Here is a 23232-nt window from a genome sequence, read left to right as displayed (position 1 = left end):
GGGTTTTGAAATTATAATTTAGCTTAATCATTTTCTGTCAAAACTGTCACCTGATTAGTTAGTTTTTACTGTCTTATCAATAATTTCAAATGCTGCTGTACTCTCTTTGGTCTCTCTTCAGTCCTTTCAGTGCTTGCTTGTGCTCACTGCTTTCACTTATCTTTCTGTTCAGGCATTTACCATCACTTTGTATTTTTTACTTTGTTTAATTAGCTCAAAGGTGTAAGTAGTGATTTGATTCTTTAAATTTCTGTTGAAATCTGTCTGTGTTTTTTTCCTTTGGTCTAATATAATCTCATTAGTCACCTTCTTTCCCCATTGGCTATTTTCATGTTATGAAAATACACGTGTATATGTATCCCTCTTACTTTGGGGATATCTTGACGATTATTAACGTCAGACTTCTCTTTACAAATGGGTTTACATTTGCACATTGTCCAATTTTCGAAAATCATTCCCTTATATCTATATTTCTGTTCAATTTAAGGTTGGTATACATGCTCTCAAGTATTCACTTAAATGCAATAGCACCTTCTCTTTTCTGTGCTAAGAGTGTATAATGTGGAGTGATCACTATACATGTCATGGCTGTTTTTACAGAACTTAGCGTCAGGCAGTTGGCCACATGTGTGATGATGAACAAGATAAATAGCGTGACAGAAAGTTCTGAGAGTTTATAACATGCTTCCCTGAAGATGTAGCATTTGAGATTTGAAGGAGTTAATAACCAAGGGGCCAGCAGAAAGGGCAGAGTGTTTGAAGGCTCTCAGGTAGAAAGGAGAATGACTGGAAGAAGACTGGCTCGAGTGTGGAGAGTGAGGGGACAGAGGGGCAGCGAGATTATGTGGAGCTTGAAAGGCCACGTTAAAGGAGTCTGTTTTTTGTTCTTGGAGGAATTGAACGTCACTCTCTCCTTACGCTTTAGGACAACATTACAGTGTTAACACTGTTTTCTTCCACTTGAATCGAACCTTTTTTTTTTTTTTTGCTTTTCAGTGCCACACCCTCAGCATGTGGAAATTCCTAGGTCAGGGGTCAAATTGGAGCTGTAGCTGCTGGCTTACACCATGGGATCCTAGGGCAGTTGGCCACATGTGTGATGGGATCCTAGCGGCATCTGCGACCTACACCATACACAGCTCATGGCAATGCCAGATCCTTAACCCACTGAACAAGGCCAGGGATCGAACCCGTATCCTCATGGCTACCAGTCGCATTCGTTTCCGCTGCACCACAATGGGAATTCCCTGAATCCAATTTTTTTTTGATGGCAGGGACATTCCTTGTCTTTCTTGTCCCTGTCATCAAAAACTAGACTAGTTCTTGTGTACCTGCTCTCCTCTTTCCCCTCCCCTTTTCCATCTTTCTCACATATTTCTGTCTCTTTCTGACTCTGTTTTTTTCTTCCTTTTCCTGTCTCTGAGTATACACTTATAAAGGATTTTCAAATCTCCCTTCCCCAAAAGTTTATTGATTTAATCTTGGGTGGTGTTTTGTGTGGAAACCTCTGATGGGCATGGAACATTCTTGTGTTATTTTTCCTTCTCTTCCATTATATGGCTTTGTGATTTAGGCAAACTCTCTTTACCTCCCTGTGTCTCAATTTCATAGTCCATCAAAGGGGGACATCTCTCACATTGACTTGGAGGTTTTATCTATATTATGAAAAGAATTACAAGTATGAATGAAATGCTCTTAGGTTAACAAAAAAGCTAAGTTTGTATTAACAAATTATTACATGTGTTATTGTTTTGCAAATAATTACATAGTTTTCTGGATACTTAGCATTTTAAGAAACCTAGATTTTTCCCAATCTAAAAGGTAAAAAATAAGTGCAATGGATAGTCTGTTACTGTGTGATAGGCTATTTCTTGAAAATGTGAATGCCTCAAAGCAAGTTTCTTTTAAATGATCTTGGATTTAAAAAGTAGAATCTTTTTTTAATTCACAGATATAAGGAATTGAACTAAATGTTCTCTAAGGTCTTTGTTACATAAATATTCTAACTTTGGGGGGAAAAGGGTACCTAGAAAGGAGCTAATGCAAAGTAAGCGTTGTAGCTGCCTTAAATTTTTTCTTAAAAAATGAGGCAAGGTATAAATAAACAGACACCATATATTGTTCTGTGTGTAAAATGAATACAATTGAGTTCTGTTTTATCCGCAGAGTCTCTCTTCCAGCTCCTTTTGGAAATCACTGTTCGAAGCACTGGAATGAATGACAGCACAGGACAGTCTCTGACAGCACTTTCCTGTGCTTGTCTCTTTAGTCTGGTGGCTTCTTGGGGAGAAACAGGAAGGACACTCCAGGCCATCTCGGCTATCCTCACCAACAACGGCAGCCATGCTTGCCAGACTATCCAGGTATCTCACATCTCCAGCTGCTTAGCGATTGATGGTGCAAAATTGCAGTTTCGTCTCAATTTCCGTCAGTAGGAGTTCCTGCTTTTTCCTCACTCGATGTAGTGACTTGATTTGTCCAAAGTTGATATAGAAGTTATCTCAGATATTTGAGCTAATCTACGTGTGCGGTTAAATCTGCATTAAAGTTAATAAAATGAAAGTTGGCAAAAACTTAAATCCTTAACCTGGTCTTTGTGTTAGCACGCTAGCCTCTTTTCTTTGCATCGTCATGCTCTCTGCACTCCCCCACCCCCCAGTCCTGCCCTGAATTTGCAGGTATGGAATTCCTTCATTGTTTCCCTGTTGAAAGAAAAGGATATGCTGTCATTCTGCTGTTTTTGATTGGTTGATTATAGTTTTTCATGAATTGGTTGGTTTCCAAGCTTTACCTATTTTCAAGTTTTTAATATGCAGTTGTGGAATAAGCTCTTCATTGTTAGTGGTGGGAAATATACTTCTAGTTATAGACAAATGTGATTTAATTCTTTTGGATTGTTCTGGAAATTGAGTAAGAAGTTACATTTTTAAGTCTCTGTTATGTATGCTCTTCTCTGGCCCCATGGACGACCCACAGCACACCTGGAAGGGATGCCTCAATCCTGTTATTAGCAAGCCGGAGATAGCAAAAGGAATACATGGGGCATTACCTGTGACTTAGTCAGTGGTTTTGAACTCTCCTTGTTAAACACGAGCAGTCTCCTTACTCTAAATTTCTGTGCTTATTCTTTTCCACCTTTTTATCCTACCTGAAATCCTCTTTGCCATTTGTATAGTCTTAAATTATTTTGAAGTTTCTCTAATTCAGTGATTTCCAAACTGTTCTATAGCTGTGCTTTGAGGGCTCAACAAAACTTTAATTTCAGTATATGCTCGAAATATACAAATATTTTCAACATTGTAATGGAATAATACAAACATTCAGATATATCAGTACCACATTTTAGTAGTGGCCATAAACACATGTGCTTATTAGACATCTAGTGATTTGTTTTTGAGTAGATTTATTCCACAGAGTTTGTCATTAGGTCCAAGTAGAGAGTGGAAGTTAGCCAGTCCGTGGGAGGAGGTATTGGTGTTAGGGTGTAGAGAGAGGATGTTCTTAGTATCCATGTGCTAAAGCATGGAATTAAGAATAAGAGCGGAATCCTGGAAGCTGCAGTTTTAGTGTAGTTACAATATAGAGAGCTGTCAGATAGCAGAGACAGGATTGAATGCCTGCCTGTCTTTCTGACTGCAGTACTCTGCTTAAGAACTAGGCTGCACAGAACTGCTAGATCCGCTGAACCAACAGCTCAAGGTTTCTGTGGACCTACCCTGTCACTCCATACCCACCTCCAGACCAAACGTCCTGTTAGATAGAGCCTGTTATCATCACATGGCTTACGGTGTTCTTCGTGATCTGGCCCCATTCCTGCTGCCCATTTCATTTCACAAAACCCTCTTGGCCAGGCTCTGTAGCGGGGGAGTCTTCTTTGAAAATGTGTGATTCTAACATCCCAAATTGCTTTGGCATCCAAAAGCATCTTTCTTATCTTGTTCCAAAAAGATTAAGCTGAGAGTTTAAAGTAGATAGGGGTGGTAGTACTGTGAGTGCTGAGTCTGGAGAGATGAACTCTGGACTTCAGAGGCCTCCCACAGGCAAAGCACTACTGTCTCTGAACTTACAAATGAACAAACAAAAAGGATGTGGAAAAAAGGCACTATCATTGAGAGTTAGTAGAAAGAACTAGAGCAGAATCAATCCTGCCAAGTCTTTATATATTGAAATTATTTGATATAAATATGAAATATATGTATGTACCTATTTAATATGATTAAAATAATAAAAAGTATCCAAAGAATTATTAAGGAATAGGGATATAAAAAGTAATCAGATCAGAAAAATGAACCAAATTAGAATTCCTGGAAATGAAAACTAAATAATTACAATTAGAATTAAAGGATGATTTAAGCAGTGGTTAATATAGTTAAAGATAGAAGCAGTCAGCTGAGATCAAGAGAAAGAAATTGTTCAGAATACAGCACAGAGAGGCAAAACATGAAAAATAAGAAACATGGGTAGGGAACGAGAAAGTCTAAAGTATCAGTGTAGCTTAAGTTCCATAAGACAGTAATAGATTTGTGGAGAGGCAGTGCTTGAAATAATGACGCAGAATTTTCAGAAGTGGTGAAGGACATGGAATCCTCAGATTAAGGAAGTCTAGTTTACTAGAATAAATTCTCTACCTCCTGCCACAGTGTTGGTGAGAGAAAATCCGAAGGAGAGAAAAAAGGGTGTGTCTGAGACTTCTGATTGTAGCGCTGTTTCCTCCAAGCTTTAATGTGCTGTTAGAAAGCATGAGATAAATAGAGGCAAACCGAAGACCCCTTAGTTTCTGCTCTCCCCTCCTTTCCCCACAGCCTCCACTAAGATTATGATAAAGGATTTTTGAAAGTATAAACCTGTAAGAATGGGACTCATTTCTAGAAGATATAAATTGGGAAAAGCTTAAACTTAAGCTGCTCAGGAGGCTAATGCCCATGGAAAGTAAGTTGATTTTCCCCTAAAATTCCAGATAGGATTTGGAATTGGAAGTGGTAGGGACCTGGAAAGTGGTGGTGAGGGGAAGAGCTGAAAATGGATTTGGATGCCTGTAGAATGAAAGTTCGAGAACCCCAGAGCTCTTCCTCTAACCTTCCCAGTCAGGCAGTAGTCCTTCCTCATACCGCTAAGAGATAGATTTGCTGTCTTAGGAATGTGAGCCAGAGATGCCAGGGGAAACCAGGCACAGCCGACAGTGGAATTGAGGGGCCAGGCTGAAAATGGAGATTAAATGAAAGTCCATGTTTTAAAAAAGTTTTTCTTATTAGAGTTGATTTACAATGTTCTGTCAGTTTCTGCTGTACCGCAGAGTGACCCAGTCATACACATATATACACTCCTTTTCTTGCATTATCCTCCATCATCTTCTATCACAAGTGATTGGATACAGTTCCCTGTGCTGTACAGCAGGCTCTCTATTGATGATGAAATTTCTTAGTCCTCACTTGAGTTCCCAGAACACTGACAGTGAGGCTTTTAGCTTCTGAGGAAAAAACTGAAAGATTCTTATTTGGAGAAAAAGTGGAGAAAAGACTTAGTAGATGGCAGACATTCAGCGGGGGCAGGGGTGAGAGATCCTCCAAAGAAGCAGCTAAACTTGGTATGATCATTTTGAAGTAAGCTCTCTATATGTCAAACCCTATCCATTCATGTCAACTTCATATCACTTTTTCAGTCATTTACTCCTTAAGTATAATCATATAGCCGAGTATCACTAGGCTAACATGAAAGACAGAGATCTCCCAAATCGTAATAATAGTAATAATAAAAGAAACTTTGGATGAAAAGAGCATAGAGAACAGAAAAACTGTAAGAAAACTATAATTAGTATTTTGAAGAGGAATGAGATGATGATTATTTACATTAAACAGCAGTATTTTTGAAAGACTCAGAACAAGAAAGAGGGTTTTTTGTTTTATTTTGGTTTTGCTTTTTAGGGCTGCCCCACAGGCATATGGGTTCTTGGGCTAGGGATTGAATTGGAGCGACAGCTGCCTTCACCATAACCAAGCAACGTGAGATCCAAGCTGTGTTTGCGAGCTACGCCACAGCTCAGGTCAACGCCAAATCTTTAACCCACTAAGGAAGGCCAGGGATTGAACCCTTGTCTTCATGGATTTTAGTTGGGTTCATTACTGCTGAGCCACAATGGGAACTCCAAGAAAGAGTTTTTACAAGTTGTAAAAATAAGATAGCAGCAATAAAATCAATAGAAGAGTTAGAAGTTCAGATTGAAGAGGTCCCTAGAAAAATAGAATAGGTGATAGAAAGTAAAATTAGAGGATCCATCCAAGAAATCCAATATATAATAGGTATTCAAGCCGAGAGGAGGAAATTACCCAAGAAATCTTTACGGCTACACCTACTGCACATGGAAGTTCCCGCGCTAGGTGTCGAATCAGAGATACAGCTGAGGTCTACACCACAGCCATAGCAACGCCAGATCCAAGCTGTATCTGTGACCTGCGTAGCAGCTTGTGGCAACACTGGATCCATAACCCACTGAGCAAGGCCAGGGATTGAACCTGCGTCCTCATAGAGATCATGCTGGGTCCTTAACCTGCTGAGTTCCTGTTGTGACAGGAACTCTAACCCAAGAAATCTTATAAGGAGAATTCCCATACTCCAAAGAAACATTTTTAGGTTGACAGAACACACAAAAGCAACGTTGGCCTGAAGATAACAAACAGTTGCCTTCAGAGTTCTGAGAGAAAATGACGTTTACTGTATCTAGCTCAACTATCAGTCATGTTTGGGGAAAAGTAAAGATGCTTTTGAACATGCAAGGTGCGGAACAATTTTAACCTCTGTCCCTGCCCTTGTCCTTAGTCTAGACTGGAGCAGGGCTTTGTGAAGGGTGTGGCCAAGGGGAAGAAAATAGAAATGATGTGTTTGACTTTATTGCGAGGAGTACAAGGAAAGCTTAAGGGTAGCTATAGAAAAAACTTAGAAAATGAAAAAATTGGGCAGTTGTTGATGCAGTGAAGAAAAAGAAAAATTATACAGAAAGGGAAATTCAGTATGTACTATGTTTGGCTCATTTCTGAACTGTGATCACACAGTCATAATAAAACGCATCTGAATACTGCTTTAACCAGAAATTATTTTATAGCTCAATTTGTGTATTTGGAAAGGGAGGAAGGGCATCATTTTTCATAGCTGACCAATAGAGAGTATCTGAAACAGCAACAAAAGTTTTTGCTTTTTTTTCTCAGGCTGCACCTGTGGCATGTGGAGGTTCCTGGGCTAAGGGTCAAATTGCAGTTACTCCTGCCGGCCTACGCCACAGCAACAGCAATGCCAGATCCGAGCCACATCTGCAGCCTACACCTAGCTCACAGCAATGCTGGATCCTTAACCCACTGAGCGAGGCCAGAGATCGAACTCGCATCCTCATGGACACTAGTCAGATTCATTACCGCTGAGCCACATCAAAACTCCCAACAAAAAATTGAGTGAAGCTTAAGCGTACTATATACAAATGTGGATATCAATTCTAGTTAATTAGTTAAAAGGGTTTTTAAGTTTAATGTGGTTACTTCTAGGAAGATAATTTGTAACATTCAACCATATATACAAATGAAAGTTTTATTAAAAATTAAAGTTCTGTATTTTTTTTGGTTAGAGGCCTTAGAAGTCAAAGGGGAAGAGAGTGTTTCTGTGAACAGTGGGTCATATTTCCCTCTTAAAGTTCTACCCTCTAGAACAGTACTGTCCAGTAGAAATATAAGGTAATCCACATATGTAATTGAAATGTTTCTCTTAGCCACATTAAAAAGATAGAAACAGGTGAAGTTAACCTTAATAATGGATTTTACTTAATATGCCAAAAAAATAATTTCAGCATGTAATCAATATGACTTTAATAATAAAATCTATATTCTTGTTTTTATACTAAGTCTTCAAAATCCTATGTGTATTTCATATTAAAGCACATGTCAAGCCATACTAACTCCGTTTCAGGAACTGAGCATACAGGTGGCTAGTGGCTGCAATATGGAACACTGCGGCTGGAGAGCTGGGGCTGATACACTGCCTTCATGTCTGGCCCTGCAGTCAGATATGTGGTGTGAAATAGAGGCCAAAATTGAGGAACAGGGAGTTTTCACTGGTGGCCAAGTCTTGGTCCCATGCTATAACTTTTGAGGACTTATTTACAATAAACACCGGATATTTAATAAGTACTATTTAAATGAATTTTGAATGAATAGACAGTTAACACAGTGAAGTTTTCATGTCATGGAAAATTGTTGATGTTAGTGTATTAGGCATAATAGAGAGACAGTGAAGAAGAGAAACACTTGAAATTTTGTTTCGTCTGTGGAAGCAGTGGTGTTTCTCTTATGCTTCATGATAATGAAGTATTTTAATGGCCATACATGTCATACCAAGATAACATTTTGGCTTGTGTGTCCTGTGCTACAACGAATAATTTTATGTTTGGTATTCATACTCTAGTTTACTAATCTAGTATGTTTTAGTTCACAAAACTTAAAATCATAGGTAGTACTGGTTATCTGGTGTTTTGGAGAAAGATGCATATTGTAGTGTTTTTGGTTAAAAATGCAAATTAATATTCTTTGGATTGATATTTTTATTTTGGTCTGCTTGATACTGGTTTCTTATAGCTTAACCTGTAGTTGGTGCTTTTTGTTAACAGACCAAACGTGATCTTTCTGAATAATTTATTTTCTCATAAATGATGATATGCTAGTAAAGAATATTTTATTTGGGACATTTCAAAATGTCTCTTTGTGTCTTTCTTCTCTTTTGAATAGGTGCCAATGATACTAAATTCACTACAGAGAAGTGTACAGGCTGTGTTGGTGGGAAAAATTCAGATTCAGGACTGGTTTAGCAATGGCATAAAGAAAGCAGCTTTAATGCACAAGTGGCCATTAAAAGAAATATCTGTTGATGAAGATGATCAATGTCTACTTCAGAATGATGGATTTTTTCTTTATCTGTTATGCAAGGATGGATTATACAAAATAGGCTCTGGATACAGTGGAACCGTTAGGGTAATGTGATGCCTTTCAATTCTTAATCATAGCAGAAGTTATAGCCTTGCTGAATTGTGTTCTCTTCATTTATAGCTTTATTTTTAGAGTACCATATAATTTTGATGTCATAATATTTCCTTGAATATCATAATTGAAACGTATTAAATGTTATTCATCAATTTGTGTTATTTTTCACTGATTATTAATTATAAAACTGTTGATAGAACTAATTTTTGTTGTTTTGCAGGGCCATATATATAATTCTACATCTCGCATCAGAAACAGAAAAGAAAAAAAGTCCTGGTTAGGGTATGCTCAGGTAGGAGAATATCCACATAAAGCAAATTTCTCTTTCTTATCTTTTAAAATGTGTGGTTCATACTTATTTAATCAACACATAATATCACCTCAGGGAGTTCTTGTTGTGGCTCAGTGGGTTACGAGCCCAACTAGTATCAGTAAGGGTGTGGGTTCAGTCCCTGGCTTCACTCAGTGGGTTAAGCATCTGGCACTGCTGTGAACTGTGGAGTAGGTCACAGACATGGCTCAGATCTGGTATTGCTGTGGCTGTGGCATAGGCCAGCAGCTGCAGCTCCAATTCGACCCCTAGCCTGGGAATGTCCATATGCCACAGGTGCAGCCCTCAAAAGCAAAAAAAAAAAAAACCAAAAAAAAACCCCCACAAAACTTATATTTAAACATACAGCATATTTTTAATAATGTGGTTAAAATGATGGTATGGTGTAGTATAAAGAACATTGACTTAGAAGTCATAGGAGGTTTACTTTTAGGTCTGGCCTTGCTTCTTAGTAGTTGAGTGACTGTGGACAACTCAGCTAACTTTTGATCCTGTGTGATTTAGCTCTAAAATGGAAATATGTATGTCGTCTGTGGAGTTGTTGTTTAAGTGAGCCTCTCGGTAAAGAATCAAGGACCACTTTTATAATTTGCAAATCTTAATTGGGATGGTAGCTGTGACCTGAAGCCATATTAAGTCTAGATAGTAGGGAACAATGTGTGGCATGTCCAGCAGATGGCTGCCTGTATTGGAAAATCATGCAAAGTGGCTCTAAAGAGAGAAGAGCTTGGCCCATGTTGCTCCCTTAATGCTGTGATCTCATCACCTAACATGGCCAAATGGGTGTCAGCAGTCAGATGCATGAAGCAAATGAACAATGGAGCAAATGAATGATGGTCAAAGCGCCACATGTGTTTATTTCTATACTATCCCTTTTTGGGATGTGAAGCCCGAGCTTCTTTGTGGAAGAATATAGAATAAAGATGTCCCTGGAGCTCCCATTGTGGCTCAGTGGTTAACAAATCCGACTAGGAACCATGAGGTTGCGGGTTCGGACCCTGGCTTTGCTCAGTGGATTAAGGATCTGGCGTTGCCGTGAGCTGTGGTGTAGGTTGCGGATGTGGCTCAGATCCTGCATTGCTGTGGCTCTGGTGTAGGCCGCCGTCTATAGCTTTGATTCGACCCCTAGCCTGGGAATCTCCATATGCCACGAGAGCAGCCCTAGAAAAGGCAAAAAGACAAACAAACAAAAAAAAAGATGTCCCTGTATCCCTGTCTTGCCCAGCTCACAATTTGTCAGCTCAGATAAAGATATTTGAAAGCATTTTGAAAATCAAATAAATTATTGTCATATGAAAAATAATCTTACTATCATCTTTTGGGAAAATTTTGAAATTAAATTTTAAATATCAAATTTAATGACTTGGTAATTATCTCTTAAAACTTAACCTGGTTTAAAATATCAAAATTTTATTTGCCACTGCTGTATTTTATTTAAGAAATAATGTCATGGGAAATACATTATTATAGAAATATTTTCAGGAACATATCACTCTATCTAAAACCACTCCTCTATTCTTTTTTTTTTTTTGGCTGCACCTGCAGCAAGTGGAAGTTCCCAGGCCAGGGCTCAAACCTGCGCCACAGCAGCAATCCAAACTACTTCAGTGACAATGCTGGGTTCTTAACCCACTGTGCCACAAGGGAACTCCTGCTGTATTCATTTTTAAATATTAACCTAAATATTTGTGAAAGTTACATAAGTCATTTCTATCATTTACTTGGCAAGTGATGTAATATAATTTTGAACAAAATATTTTTACTGTTCTGTGTGGTGTGTCTAATACGTATCTAAGAATATAATAGGTTAAATTGATATCCAGAGGTGTACAGTTCCTTCTCTTATTAAAGTATACTAATGTTCCTATATTTTAAATCTTTAATCTATTTTAGACATCAAATAATTTATAATTTATTATTATAACAAAAACTGTAATAAAGACTTATGGCTGCTTTTTCTACTGTGTGGGTAATGAACAAATATTTTAATATATAACATAGCTAATTTTTTTGTGTTGTTATCAGGGTTATTTATTGTATAGAGATGTGAATAACCACAGCATGACAGCCATAAGAATAAGCCCTGAAACATTGGAACAGGATGGTACTGTAATGTTACCAGGTATGTTACTTAAGTAGTCGTCTCTTTTCTTCACAGGCGATTGTAAGAGATATGCATGTTAGGCCATTTAGACCTATAAAGAATGATTAGCAAGGAATAGCGCTTGCTTATAAATGGATTTAAAAAATCTTGACATGCAGAACATTTTGTAGTCTATATAAAATCAATGCACATGAGAAAAGTTTATCTAGTCTATAATGTTTTAAAATTTATTTTCAGATTCTTGCCCCAGTTCTTTAACCTGAAATTCCCCCTCCTCAAGCCCCTCATTTCAGCTCCTCAATTAGTGGGGTGGTGTTGCTTTGTTGCTGTTAATAAAGCCACAACTCTGGCTCTCAATAACCTTGGTGTAAAGACATTTCTGTTTATTTTTACTTTAAAGAACAGTATATGTCGGGTCCCTTTTATTTTAAAGTGTTTTCAGGGACAGATTTTCAGGGTGGTTCACGAATTTTTCAAATACTGTTATTTATACTCTTTAATAATAACCTGATAAGGCACTTTGGACACAATTCATTTTGCCTTAATTTTGCAATTGTACATATGTATTTATCATTCAGATCACTGTGCTGTCTAAATTCTTAGGCAGTAGATCTTAAATTTTGTGGATCACTGGGCAAATGTGTAATATATTCTCCATTGTAAGGTATTTGAATTTGCTTCTACCATTAATATATTTTAAAGGAGTTTGTTTATACTAAAATCTTGAATGTTTAGAGTGCCTACCAAAATTTCATGGCAAGCAGTGATATTACTTCTAGGCACTTGGCCATCTGAAAATGATTGAGAACTTCTAAAGAACACATTGAAAAGGATAATTGTTCCCTGGCTGCTTGTTAATTTTAGGAGTGTTTTTATAACTTCAACAAACATTTATTTAAACATTGACAAGCATGCATATATCCATGTTAAGGTAAATGTTACATTTCATGTGTGTTTCACAAATAAAGCTACTTTGGAAAAGAGATGACTTATTAGAGCCACTTTGTAAATAACTATTTGTTTTCACATATGTCTACAGGTTTTTGTTTATTTGTTTGTTTGTTTTTTAATAATCACATGTCCCGGGCCATGTCTCTGATCCTAATAATGATGATGATGATAATAATATAACCCATATATATACATATATTAAAAGTGATCATATTTATTGTGCAAGTATCATATAAGCAAAACAAAATCAAAATTAATTATAACCCACTTCCCATCTATAAACACTATTAACGTAGTAGATATCTTTCCTTTTCCTGTGTATGTTATATATATACTTGTACAGAAGTGATCACATGCTACATATTGCTTTTTTAAAAAAATTTTTATTATAGTCGACTTACAATGTTCTGTCAGTTTCTGGTGTACAGCAAGGTGACCCAGTTATGCCTATATATGCATATATAATTTATATACATATAAATTACATACTGCTTTTCTAGCTATCCCTTTCACTTAGTATTCTGAATATATTTCCAGGCTATTAAATAGTCTTCTGTAACATTGTTTTCATGTTATTAAATATATTCCATTGATTAATATATTGGAATGGAGGTCCCTTCTAACATTTTGCGATGTAAATTTCAGCTCAGTGAGCATTCTTGTCGCTCTGTCTTTGTGCACGTCATTTTAGGATGTCTTGGCAGAAAAAATCTTAAGCCCCTGCTCCTCAGCAGATGAATACTAATGTGAAGGATATATCTTTGGAAAACCCTGACCATTTAACAGAGACTGTGGCTGAGAAAGACCATTTGAAAGTTGCCGAAGTACAGCTGTTTTATTCATACCGTTATGATTAAAAAATGACTTGCTAGTGTTCTTACTCAGTTTAAATCCCTCTACTTCACATGAAATGTGACTTTCAACAATGGAAACATGCTTTCTGTGTTTCGCAAATATGTACCATATTCATGATGAAGAAGAAACCAAACTGGGGGAGGATAGTCCTATGTTGTGTCTTCCGAAGGAGCAGATTATTGCTTGATATTTTCCTGAAGATGCTTCTTGTAACGCCCCGAGATGGATACAGAAAGAATAAGGAGAAAACCTTTTTGAAATCATCCGTCAAGAAGACTTGCCCTCAGGCCTGAAGACTCCTATTACCATTTTTCCATTTCTTTGACCTGGACAGCGGTTTCTTTAATAGTGGTTTTTTCTCCTGGCCAGCGACAGCTCTGCTCTGTAGCTTTCCCATCAAGAAGGAACAGAAGTGAACTGTCAGGTTTATAGATGGTAATAAATACCACGTTTACAATTGACAGAAATCTGGTAATTCCGCAAGCTTCATATTCCAACTTGTCTTGCAGTCTAGTTTGTAAATAAGTTATTTTCAACTCAGCACTGATGAACTGAAAACACTCTTTTTTTCCCTATTGTCATTTTAGCCTTAATATGTTGGCATACCTTTTATATTGTGTCCCTGTGTCATTTACTCTTCGTGCCTGGTGATAGGCTGCGTTAAATCATGAGGGGTTTTGCTACTCTTCTTGCGCCGCTTCACTCCTCACCCCTGCATTTATCTGAAATTATAATGAGTTTTTCTTCTTTGCTTTTTAGTTTAAAATCTTACTGCTTAGAGCTTGAGAAGCGTCTTTCTTGCGCCTCTTTGTATTCTGTACAGTGGACTAGGAACTCTTTCTTTCGATTTCTCCTCTCTTTGATTACCAAGTCTCTTGGGCTACCAGTGGGCCTTGTCTCCCAGTTTCTATTTCCAGTTTGTGATCACTGAATTCTCTATTTGGTAAGGGTCTGCCTGTGTTTTGCATATTTATGATAAGGAAGTATGCTAGTATGAAGCTCCTGGGCAAAGATATAGAGTATAATCCAGCTTATTTGGGTGGGCTCCATTACTGCATTCCAAAACCAGAATTTTATGTTTTGTTGATTCAGGTGCAAATAGAAGTGATTGGTATTGTAATTAATGGAGAGATTCATCCTAGTTCTCTGCAGTTATTTTGAGAGTCGTGTGTGCTTTTAGACTTGCTTGCTGAACATTTGTTTTTCCAAAAGGGTACAGTTTATACTTAGATATTGAGTTGGCTTGTAGTTTCATGTTATTGAGTAGCAATCACTAACACATGTCCCAGTGGTCCTTCTGTAATACTGGTATCCCTTGTTACACTCGCACTTGTGCATTCTTTTGATCAAAGTATATAGTGCACTGTTCCACAGAAATATATATAGTATTGAGAAAAATGGCATTCCAGCCAAAATATATAAGCACTTTCAGACAGAAAGAAACACATAAGCATAGATGTGTTTCTTGTGTGAAGGATGAACATTTTGAAAGCACGTAGCATGCCAAATGCCAAAAGTACTGGAAATAAGCTTTAAACCTAAGTGGAAACTGCACAGTCAGTTCTATTTTATAAAGCAAGAGATACCTGTAGATGGACACTGTGGACCTCAAATGCAGAAGCTTTAGGTCTGTCTGTATTTTTCTGTGACCCTAATGACTGTTATGTATGTCTGAAGATAGAGTGTTACCTACATCGCATGTGATTGTATTGAAATGATTATAACCAACATTATAGTTTGTTCACCGTGATGCATGTTTATTATAAGACTATATACTAATTCATTCTGAAATAAGGTGGGCTCTCAGGTCCTTGACTGTGGAAGTTTTATAAATGTAAGCACAAAATGTAATGAGTATCATTAGTTGAATTTTTTAGTTTCTGCTAATTTGTAACTCTTTATTTAAAAAGCACAGTCTCCCTTTGAGTTTAAATTTGTACATATATTGCGTGGAGAACTCTCATTCTGACCTCAACAGAGGGTTAAAGTCATTTTGCAAAGTGTTTATTTATTTTGTAATTTTAATTACTTTTTCTTCTTCTTGCACAGATTGCCACACTGAAGGTCAAAATATTTTATTCACTGATGGAGAATATATTAATCAGATAGCTGCTTCCAGAGATGTAAGTATTCTGAGTCACAAATATCTGGTATAAATGGACTCCTTTTCTCATAAATTATTTGATTTTTATTAGATGGAAAATAGAGCCTTAGAAGACCAATTCATGCAACATAATACTGTGGCTGTTTTATTTCTTTTAGGATGGCTTCGTTGTCAGAATATTTGCCACAAGCACTGAGCCTGTGCTACAGCAAGAATTACAGCTAAAACTGGCCAGAAAATGCTTACATGCCTGTGGTATCTCACTGTTTGATCTGGAAAAGGACTTGCACATTATAAGTAAGATGGTCATATAAGCCTTTCTCCCATATTTTTATTGTGTTTTCAGCCATTTTGCTGTCACCATGAAGCACACTTATAAATTAACACATAACTAGGAAATATGACCTTTAAACAGAGTATGATATTTGAACACCATTTTAAGGAAGTGACTAATGATTTTTCATTTTCATTTTGAATTGAGCAAAAGAAAATAAACTTACATTTGATAAGAATTATAGAGAATGCTTATGGATATCATTAATTTATATGCTCCATCTTTATTCAGTTATCTAAAATTATGAGAACTTCGATTGTAAATGTTACTACAATAATATACATAGTTCTCTTTTTGATGCCTTTAATTTTTATTTTATTTGGACAGATTTTTGGGATAGCCGTAGAATGATCCCATAGATTGTGAAAATGATGATCAGCCTAACAAATAGGTTTAATAGTCTTTCATTTGGATAACAGACACCCACAGAGTATTTCCTGGACTGGGTATGCTTACTCTTGCAGTGTCATAGTTGTAGTTAGGATTACTAGTTTCCATTACTGTCTCAATTTTGGTTTGCCACACTACTCTTGGTGTAATAGTTCCCTTTCTTGTGAGATTCTTTGCAAGACCCACCTTTTGGGACTGTTATTAAATTTATTAAAGTTGACATTAGTGATTTACTTTGCATATTTTATTTATGTAGTATTTTTGCTTTTCCTTAGGAAAAAATACTGGGTTGAACTTAAGAGTTTTTAAAGTTCAAAATCCCTTAAACTCATTAGTTGTTTGTATAATTGGAAAAACTCATAAAATGTGCCATTTGTAATTATTTCCTCATAATTTCATAATTTGGAAGCATGCATAAAGGTCTGCCTATGTATATACATGTACATGTGTTCACATGGAGACCCTACATGAAATGTTCTTCTGTAGAAAAAAGCTTGGACTAGAGAATCCGAAATACTCTAATTCACATATCTCCATGGCATTGTTTGAGCCAAATGACTCTGTCAGGACTTATCTCACCACGCTTTATATTTGTTCATATGTAAACCAAGCAATGTAGTAAGAATCAAAGAAAAAGGCTCATGCCTGATGGTTAATAGATGCCTGGTAAAAACCTATTCATTCTGCTGGCATTGATTGAAATAGTTTTCTTTTCTTTTTTTTTTTGTCTTTTTTGCCATTTCTTGGGCCGCTCCCGTGGCATATGGAGGTTCCCAGGCTAGGGGTCGAATTGGAGCTGTCGCCACCGGCCTACACCAGAGCCACAGCAACGCGGGATCCGAGCCGCATCTGCAACCCACACCACAGCTCACGGCAACACTGGATCCTTAACCCACTGAGCAAGGCCAGGGATCGAACCTGAAACCTCATGGTTCCTAGTTGGATTCGTTAACCACTGAGCCATGACGGGAACTCCTGAAATAGTTTTTTTAATACTTAAAAATTAATTTGATGGGGGGTGGGGGGATGTACCTGGGCTGTGGGATGAAAATCCTGTGAAATCAGATTGTTATGATCATTATACAACTACAAATGTGATAAATTCATTTGAGTAATAAAAAAATGGAAAAAAATTAATTTGACACTGATTGGAAACAGATTAAGAAGCTTATCTTAGCTTCATCTTTCCCTTGGAGTAGTATAGTTACTGTTACCATCTTTTTTTTTTTAGATTTTTATTTTTTCTATTATAGTTTTCTGCCGTACAGCAAAGTGACCCAGACGTGTGTGTGTGTGTATATATATACATACACTCACACATTCTTTTTCTCACATTATCCTCCATCATGTTCCATCACACGTGACTAGATATAGTTCCCTCTGCTATGCAGCTGGATCTCATTGCTTATCCAGTCCAAATGTAATTAGTTTGCATCTACTAATCCCAAACTTCCAGTTCATCGAACTCTCTCCCCCTCTAGGCATATAACATATTCTTTCATCTTTGTTTTTGAGTGGTATTAATTGAATTGACTTTTTTGTCACTCAAAATAGTGTGAGTTGTGCTTGAAATTATTCATATTAAGATATGGTAAGCATTTATTAGTCTTGTTGTATTATCAGGTACAGGATTTGATGAGGAGTCAGCAGTTCTTGGTGCAGGACGAGAGTTTGCACTAATGAAAACAGCAAATGGAAAGGTAAATTACTCTTTTAGGATTAAAAATTAGCATTATTTGCTTCAAGAGATAGTATAATCCATTGATTAGCTTACATAGTTCATATGTTTAAACATAGTCATATTTTAAATTTTGATGAAAGTTATTTTGTATAATAAAATTTTATTCATGTTGAACTAGTATAAATTGTCACATTCAAGTATAAAACAAACTTTGTAAAATATTGCATTTTTACAAATATTTAATGTAATTATGGAGCCTTTTGTGTAATTTTTTCGAGTTGGAATGAATTCACATTTTGTATTTATTTTGGTGAATAGGATATCTGTTGCAAAGTTTTGTAAATGTGCAGATATACAGACTATAAGTTGGGGAAAGTAGGAGCATGTAAAATGAAGTTGTAGATTGTAGAAATCTGTTTATGGAGGTGGAAGCTTCTTTCTGATCTGGTGGGCGTGAGGATAAAGTAATGTAATTCAAAGAATGCTGAAAATTGAAATTATGAAGCATATATAGTATATCAGTATGTAAAGCTCTTTACACTGGGAAAAATGAAAACAGAATTTTATGAATTTCCTACTGTTGTGTGTTTGGAGTATATTTATGCTATATATTTATTTATATCTATTTGGGATACTTAGGAAAGATTGTAAGTATCCAGAGTAGATATGAGCAAACTATTTTGAACAGAATGGTTTTGGAAAAATATTGTTTCTCTCCTGCTAAGCTTGCAGAAGTTGAGTAGTATTAAAGAGTTTGAGTTCTTGTTATTTTTATTTTTCAATAAAGTATTCAAGTTTTTTTCTCATATGAAACATGGTATACTGCTCTGAAAGGCACTATAATTCTTTTTTTTTTAATATGTAAGATATATTACACCGGCAAATACCAGAGTCTTGGAATCAAACAAGGTGGCCCTTCAGCAGGAAAATGGGTTGAGCTACCAATTACAAAATCTCCAAAGATTGTTCACTTCTCAGTTGGACATGATGGCTCTCATGCCCTCTTAGTTGCAGAAGATGGAAGCATATTCTTTACAGGATCTGCTAGTAAAGGAGAAGATGGAGAGTCAAGTAAGTTGACTATTCAGTAAAAATACTATGGAATTTGTTAACACAAATGTATTAATTTCAACAGCACTAACCTCCCCAAGTTAATAGAAGATTTTATTCAGTTAGTGATTGTGGCATACTGTTCATTAAAGAATTGTGATTACTGATTTCAAACTAAATTCATGCATTTTTATATGCCTTCAGCATTTTTCTCTTTTTGTAACTTCTCTTGTACATTATACATTGTAGCAGTTGGGGTAGCATCTTAGGAAGATTGGGTTTGAAATGGATATCTAATGTAGAAACCATGTATAAATAAAAGTTATCCTGAAAAAAAATCCCTTAAAATAGCCATGAAGTGTATTACATATCTCAGAAACTTCAACCCAGCCAGTTTTACCTTGTGGCATTCAGGAGACTTCATTTCTCCTTTGCCTAGCATGAGATAACTTAGGTGCTGTATAGAGGTATGTGGATCATGTTATATGAAAAAAATATAATGATATTTTAAGTCCCAGAATTGTACCCAGCACAGTATGTGTTTATTCAGGGCATGCAAGAACTGGGGTTGACTAAGGGAACAGAAGACTGTTATTTCCTATCTTTTGCTCACTTCAGGAATTTAATTTTTAAGAGCAGAGGCTGCTTTCATCTACATTTAAAGTTATTTTCTCTCCCTCCATGAGCATATATCCCTTCCTTACAAGCCCTGACTAGGCATAGCTACTTAATAAATATGTGTTGAATGAATGAGGAACTGGTTTTACTTTCCAGGATTTAGCATAAGAATACATGTGAGGTAAAGATTGAGAGAAAAGGGATTTAAAAAAAATACAGGGAGTTCCCATCATGGCGTGGTGGTTAACGAATCCGACTAGGAACCATGAGGTTGCGGGTTCGATCCCTGCCCTTGCTCAGTGGGCTAAGGATCCTGTGTTGCTGTGGCTGTGGTGTAGGCCGATGGCTACAGCTCCAGTTTGGCCCCTAGCCTGGGAACCTACCTCCATATGCTGCAGGAGCGGCCCTAGAAAAGGCAAAAAGACCAAAAAAAAAAAAAAAAAAAAAGAAAAGAAAGAAAGAAAGAAAAAGAAAAAATGGGCATTCCTGTTGTGGCTCACTGGTTAACAAATCCAACTATGAACCATGAGATTGTGGGTTCAATCCCTGGCCTCGCTCAGTGGGTTACGGATCTGGCGTTGCCGTGAGCTGTGGTGTAGGTTGCAGACTCGGCTCGGATCCCACATTGCTGTGGCCCTGGTTTACACTGGCAGCTACAGCTCTGATTAGACCCCTAGCTTGGGAACCTCCATGTGTCGCAGGTGCAGCCCTAGAAAAGCCAAACACACACACACACACACTCTCTCTCTCTCTCTCTCTCTCCCCCCCCCCCTCTCCCTCTCCCTCTCTCCCTCTCCCTCTCCCTCTCTCTCTCTCTCTCTCCCCCCCTCTCCCTCTCTCCCTCTCTCCCTCTCTCCCTCTCTCCCTCTCTCCCTCTCTCCCTCTCTCTCTCTCTCTCTCTCTCTCTCTCTAATGGAATGGTATTGATAATGTAAGTAGCTAACCTAGAGTTTAGGCTTCCCAGAAGTTTGGTAGAAAAATTTGGTGTTTCCCATAGGGAATTTCAGTGTGCTACAGAGAAGAGGATCTGATAGTGATAGCCTAAATGTTATTTAATTTCAATGTGCTACAGAGAAGAGGATCTGATAGTGATAGCCTAAATGTTATTTAATGAGGCTTTCGGATTGACTCAATTAATTGACATGTTGGGAAGCCCCGGCATTTGTGAAAATAAATAAATGAATAAAGTGTATCATAAATGCAAATGATCTTTTTTTTCCCTTGGACTTTATATACAAATCCTTATTTTTATTTGTACATAGATGCCTTAAGTTAATTATTTTTTTTTAAGCTAAGAGCAGACGGCAATCAAAACCTTATAAACCTAAAAAGATAATTAAGATGGAAGGAAAGATTGTGGTGTATACGGCCTGCAATAATGGAAGTAGTTCTGTTATTTCTAAAGATGGAGAGCTATACATGTTTGGAAAAGATGCCATTTACTCAGATAGTTCAAGTAAGTTAAACACTGTTTCACTTTTATGCAGAAAGTCCTGTACTAGACATTGTGCACTGCAATGGTATATCTAGAAAACTAACACTTGTAGCATGCTTTTTGTATGTTTTTCAAATTTCTTTCCAAATGCATTTATATTATTCCTTGTCTTATTGCTGGGAACACTGTCACTAGTTTCTGGCAGAGCTAATCTTGGGGCTTTCCTGCAGTGTGGCTCTACCTCAGCCATTACTTTCTCTGTAAGACTTTCCGTGGGCTCATGTGACTTGTTCCTGGTGGTGCCCTGGGGACATGATTTTCATAACTTAGCTGATTTATAATTAATGAACTATTTATTTCCCCCTATTGTTTGAGAAGGGCTCTCTCTCATATCTACTGTTATATCCTCAGTGTCCAGCACAGTGTTTAATGCATGGTAAGGTCTCAAGAATGACTTGTTAACTGGCTGATAACTATAGGTTTAAGTAGTGCATATGCAGGCATAGAACTGACCAAATAATGTTATATATTTATAAATTCTTTTATCTCAAAAAGCTTGTCACATTTGGTTGCTAGATTTTCTTTCTGGCATTTAGAAATGAGTATAATGATTGTGGTAGTCCACTAGAAAGGATTTTGTATGAAGTAAATATGTAAAGCCTATTAATTTCTTTGAAAAAGCAAACCAGAATTAATGAAGTTTCTGATTAGAAGTTAAAGTGATTGTCTCATGCTGGGAAAATGACATATGTTAAACATTATTAAGCTGAACTGTGCTCAGGTGACTTATGAGTTGGTTTAATGTGGTAATATTTAGCGTCTCAATTAGCCTCAGTTGTCAGAGTGAATCAGAATTTGGGAGTAGGCTCATTTATAGTTTAAATATAATATTCAGTGTAACAATTGCTTTCTAAAATCCTCTTGGCTAAGGTTGATGGAAACTTGTGCAGTTATTCAGCATATATTTATTGAGAACTAACAATATGTTAGGGTCGGTGGACCATACAGACACAGTCTTTTTTTTTTTTTGAGGATCTGAGAGACAACTGGGCATTATAGAACTTAAATGTTTTAGAGAGGTGTGGTGTAATGGTTATGAATATAGACTCAAATCTTAGCATGGACACTTTTTATTTGGTTAACTAGCTTAAATTACTTTTCAGAGTTTTTCTGAACTTTTTTTTTCCACCTGTAAAAGGGAGCTAATGACTACCTACTTAATACGATTCTTATATGATTATAGGAGATAATGCTTATGTATGTGTAAGGACTCAAGCTATACCAGACAGTACTGTTAATAATATTAAATATCATTTCTATATACACATATCTTTTCCAAGTGTGCTAAATACTAAATAGTGGGAGTTTTTGAACTATGCTTAACCGAAGGACCTAAGCTAGGATAGGGTGGAAGGGAAGGTCACCTTAAGGAAGTGATGTCTGAGCTAATATTAAGAATCGTTTTACTAAAGTGTGTTAGGAGAATTAGGTTATCTGTAATGTAAAAAAAACCAGTACGTAAATTTTTAAAAAATTTATTTTTTTACTTCAGTGTATGTTGAAACACTCAAAATCTTTTGACTTTTAATTTTTTTTTTTGTCTTTTGTTGTTGTTGTTGTTGTTGTTGCTATTTCTTGGGCCGCTCCCTCGGCATATGGAGGTTCCCAGGCTAGGGGTTGAATCGGAGCTGTAGCCACCGGCCTACGCCAGAGCCACAGCAACGCGGGATCCGAGCCGAGTCTGCAACCTACACCACAGCTCACGGTAACGCCACTGAGCAAGGGCAGGGACCGAACCCGCAACCTCATGGTTCCTAGTCGGATTCGTTAACCACTGCGCCACGACGGGAACTCCCGACTTTTACTTTTGTTATTACTCAAAAAAGTTAAAAGTGCTTTAGTCAATTTAAAATTGATGCAAAAAATATTAAGATAATATAGGTAGCACTTGGATATGGCAAGTATAAAGAAAGTTTATGTGAATAAGTAAAGTGTAGAAATTAGCTATGTGTTAGATTGTGGAAGAAAGCATTGTAGGTTGAAAAGCATAGAAAAATACTGCTTTGGAGAATCTCACAGGTTTCTACAAGAATAATGTTGTTTCAGAATACTCTGGCAAGTATTTTACTCCGTTTTGCTGAGGCAGGTCAGAACAAGTTAAAGTATGTGATTTATAGGTTTCTTTTTGCTTGGGTCAGTAAAGTTTAAGATCTAGAGACCCTGCTAAGAACTGTTGGGATGTGCTGCCATTTAGAGAAGCATTCAGGCTTGAGCTAAGGCTAGAGCAAAGATTTCTTCCAAGTCTGGACGATAACATTTTAAGATTTTGAGTCTTCATTACAAAATTAGTTTACTCATACCCTGT

At 36.9% G+C, this 23232-nt stretch overlaps 1 protein-coding gene across 9 annotated transcripts in view; it reads left to right on the top strand.

The window, feature by feature from the left end:
* MYCBP2 (MYC binding protein 2) overlaps positions 1–23232 on the top strand; it is a 263517-nt gene that overhangs the window by 43664 nt on the left and 196621 nt on the right. For 8 of the 9 annotated variants that reach the window (XM_047755874.1, XM_047755873.1, XM_047755872.1 and 5 more), the window contains exons 5-13: positions 2167–2363; positions 8763–9005; positions 9235–9306; positions 11371–11467; positions 15305–15378; positions 15518–15656; positions 17707–17783; positions 18631–18835; positions 20724–20888. In XM_047755874.1, the coding sequence (XP_047611830.1) occupies positions 2167–2363; positions 8763–9005; positions 9235–9306; positions 11371–11467; positions 15305–15378; positions 15518–15656; positions 17707–17783; positions 18631–18835; positions 20724–20888 (1269 nt within the window). The remainder of the gene's footprint in view (positions 1–2166; positions 2364–8762; positions 9006–9234; positions 9307–11370; positions 11468–15304; positions 15379–15517; positions 15657–17706; positions 17784–18630; positions 18836–20723; positions 20889–23232) is intronic. The other variant, XM_047755877.1, reaches the window with a different exon arrangement.

This window comes from Phacochoerus africanus, chromosome 13, assembly GCF_016906955.1.
Source record: "Phacochoerus africanus isolate WHEZ1 chromosome 13, ROS_Pafr_v1, whole genome shotgun sequence".
NCBI classification, from domain to species: Eukaryota; Metazoa; Chordata; class Mammalia; order Artiodactyla; family Suidae; genus Phacochoerus; species Phacochoerus africanus.
This window is presented reverse-complemented; position numbering and strand designations above follow the sequence as displayed.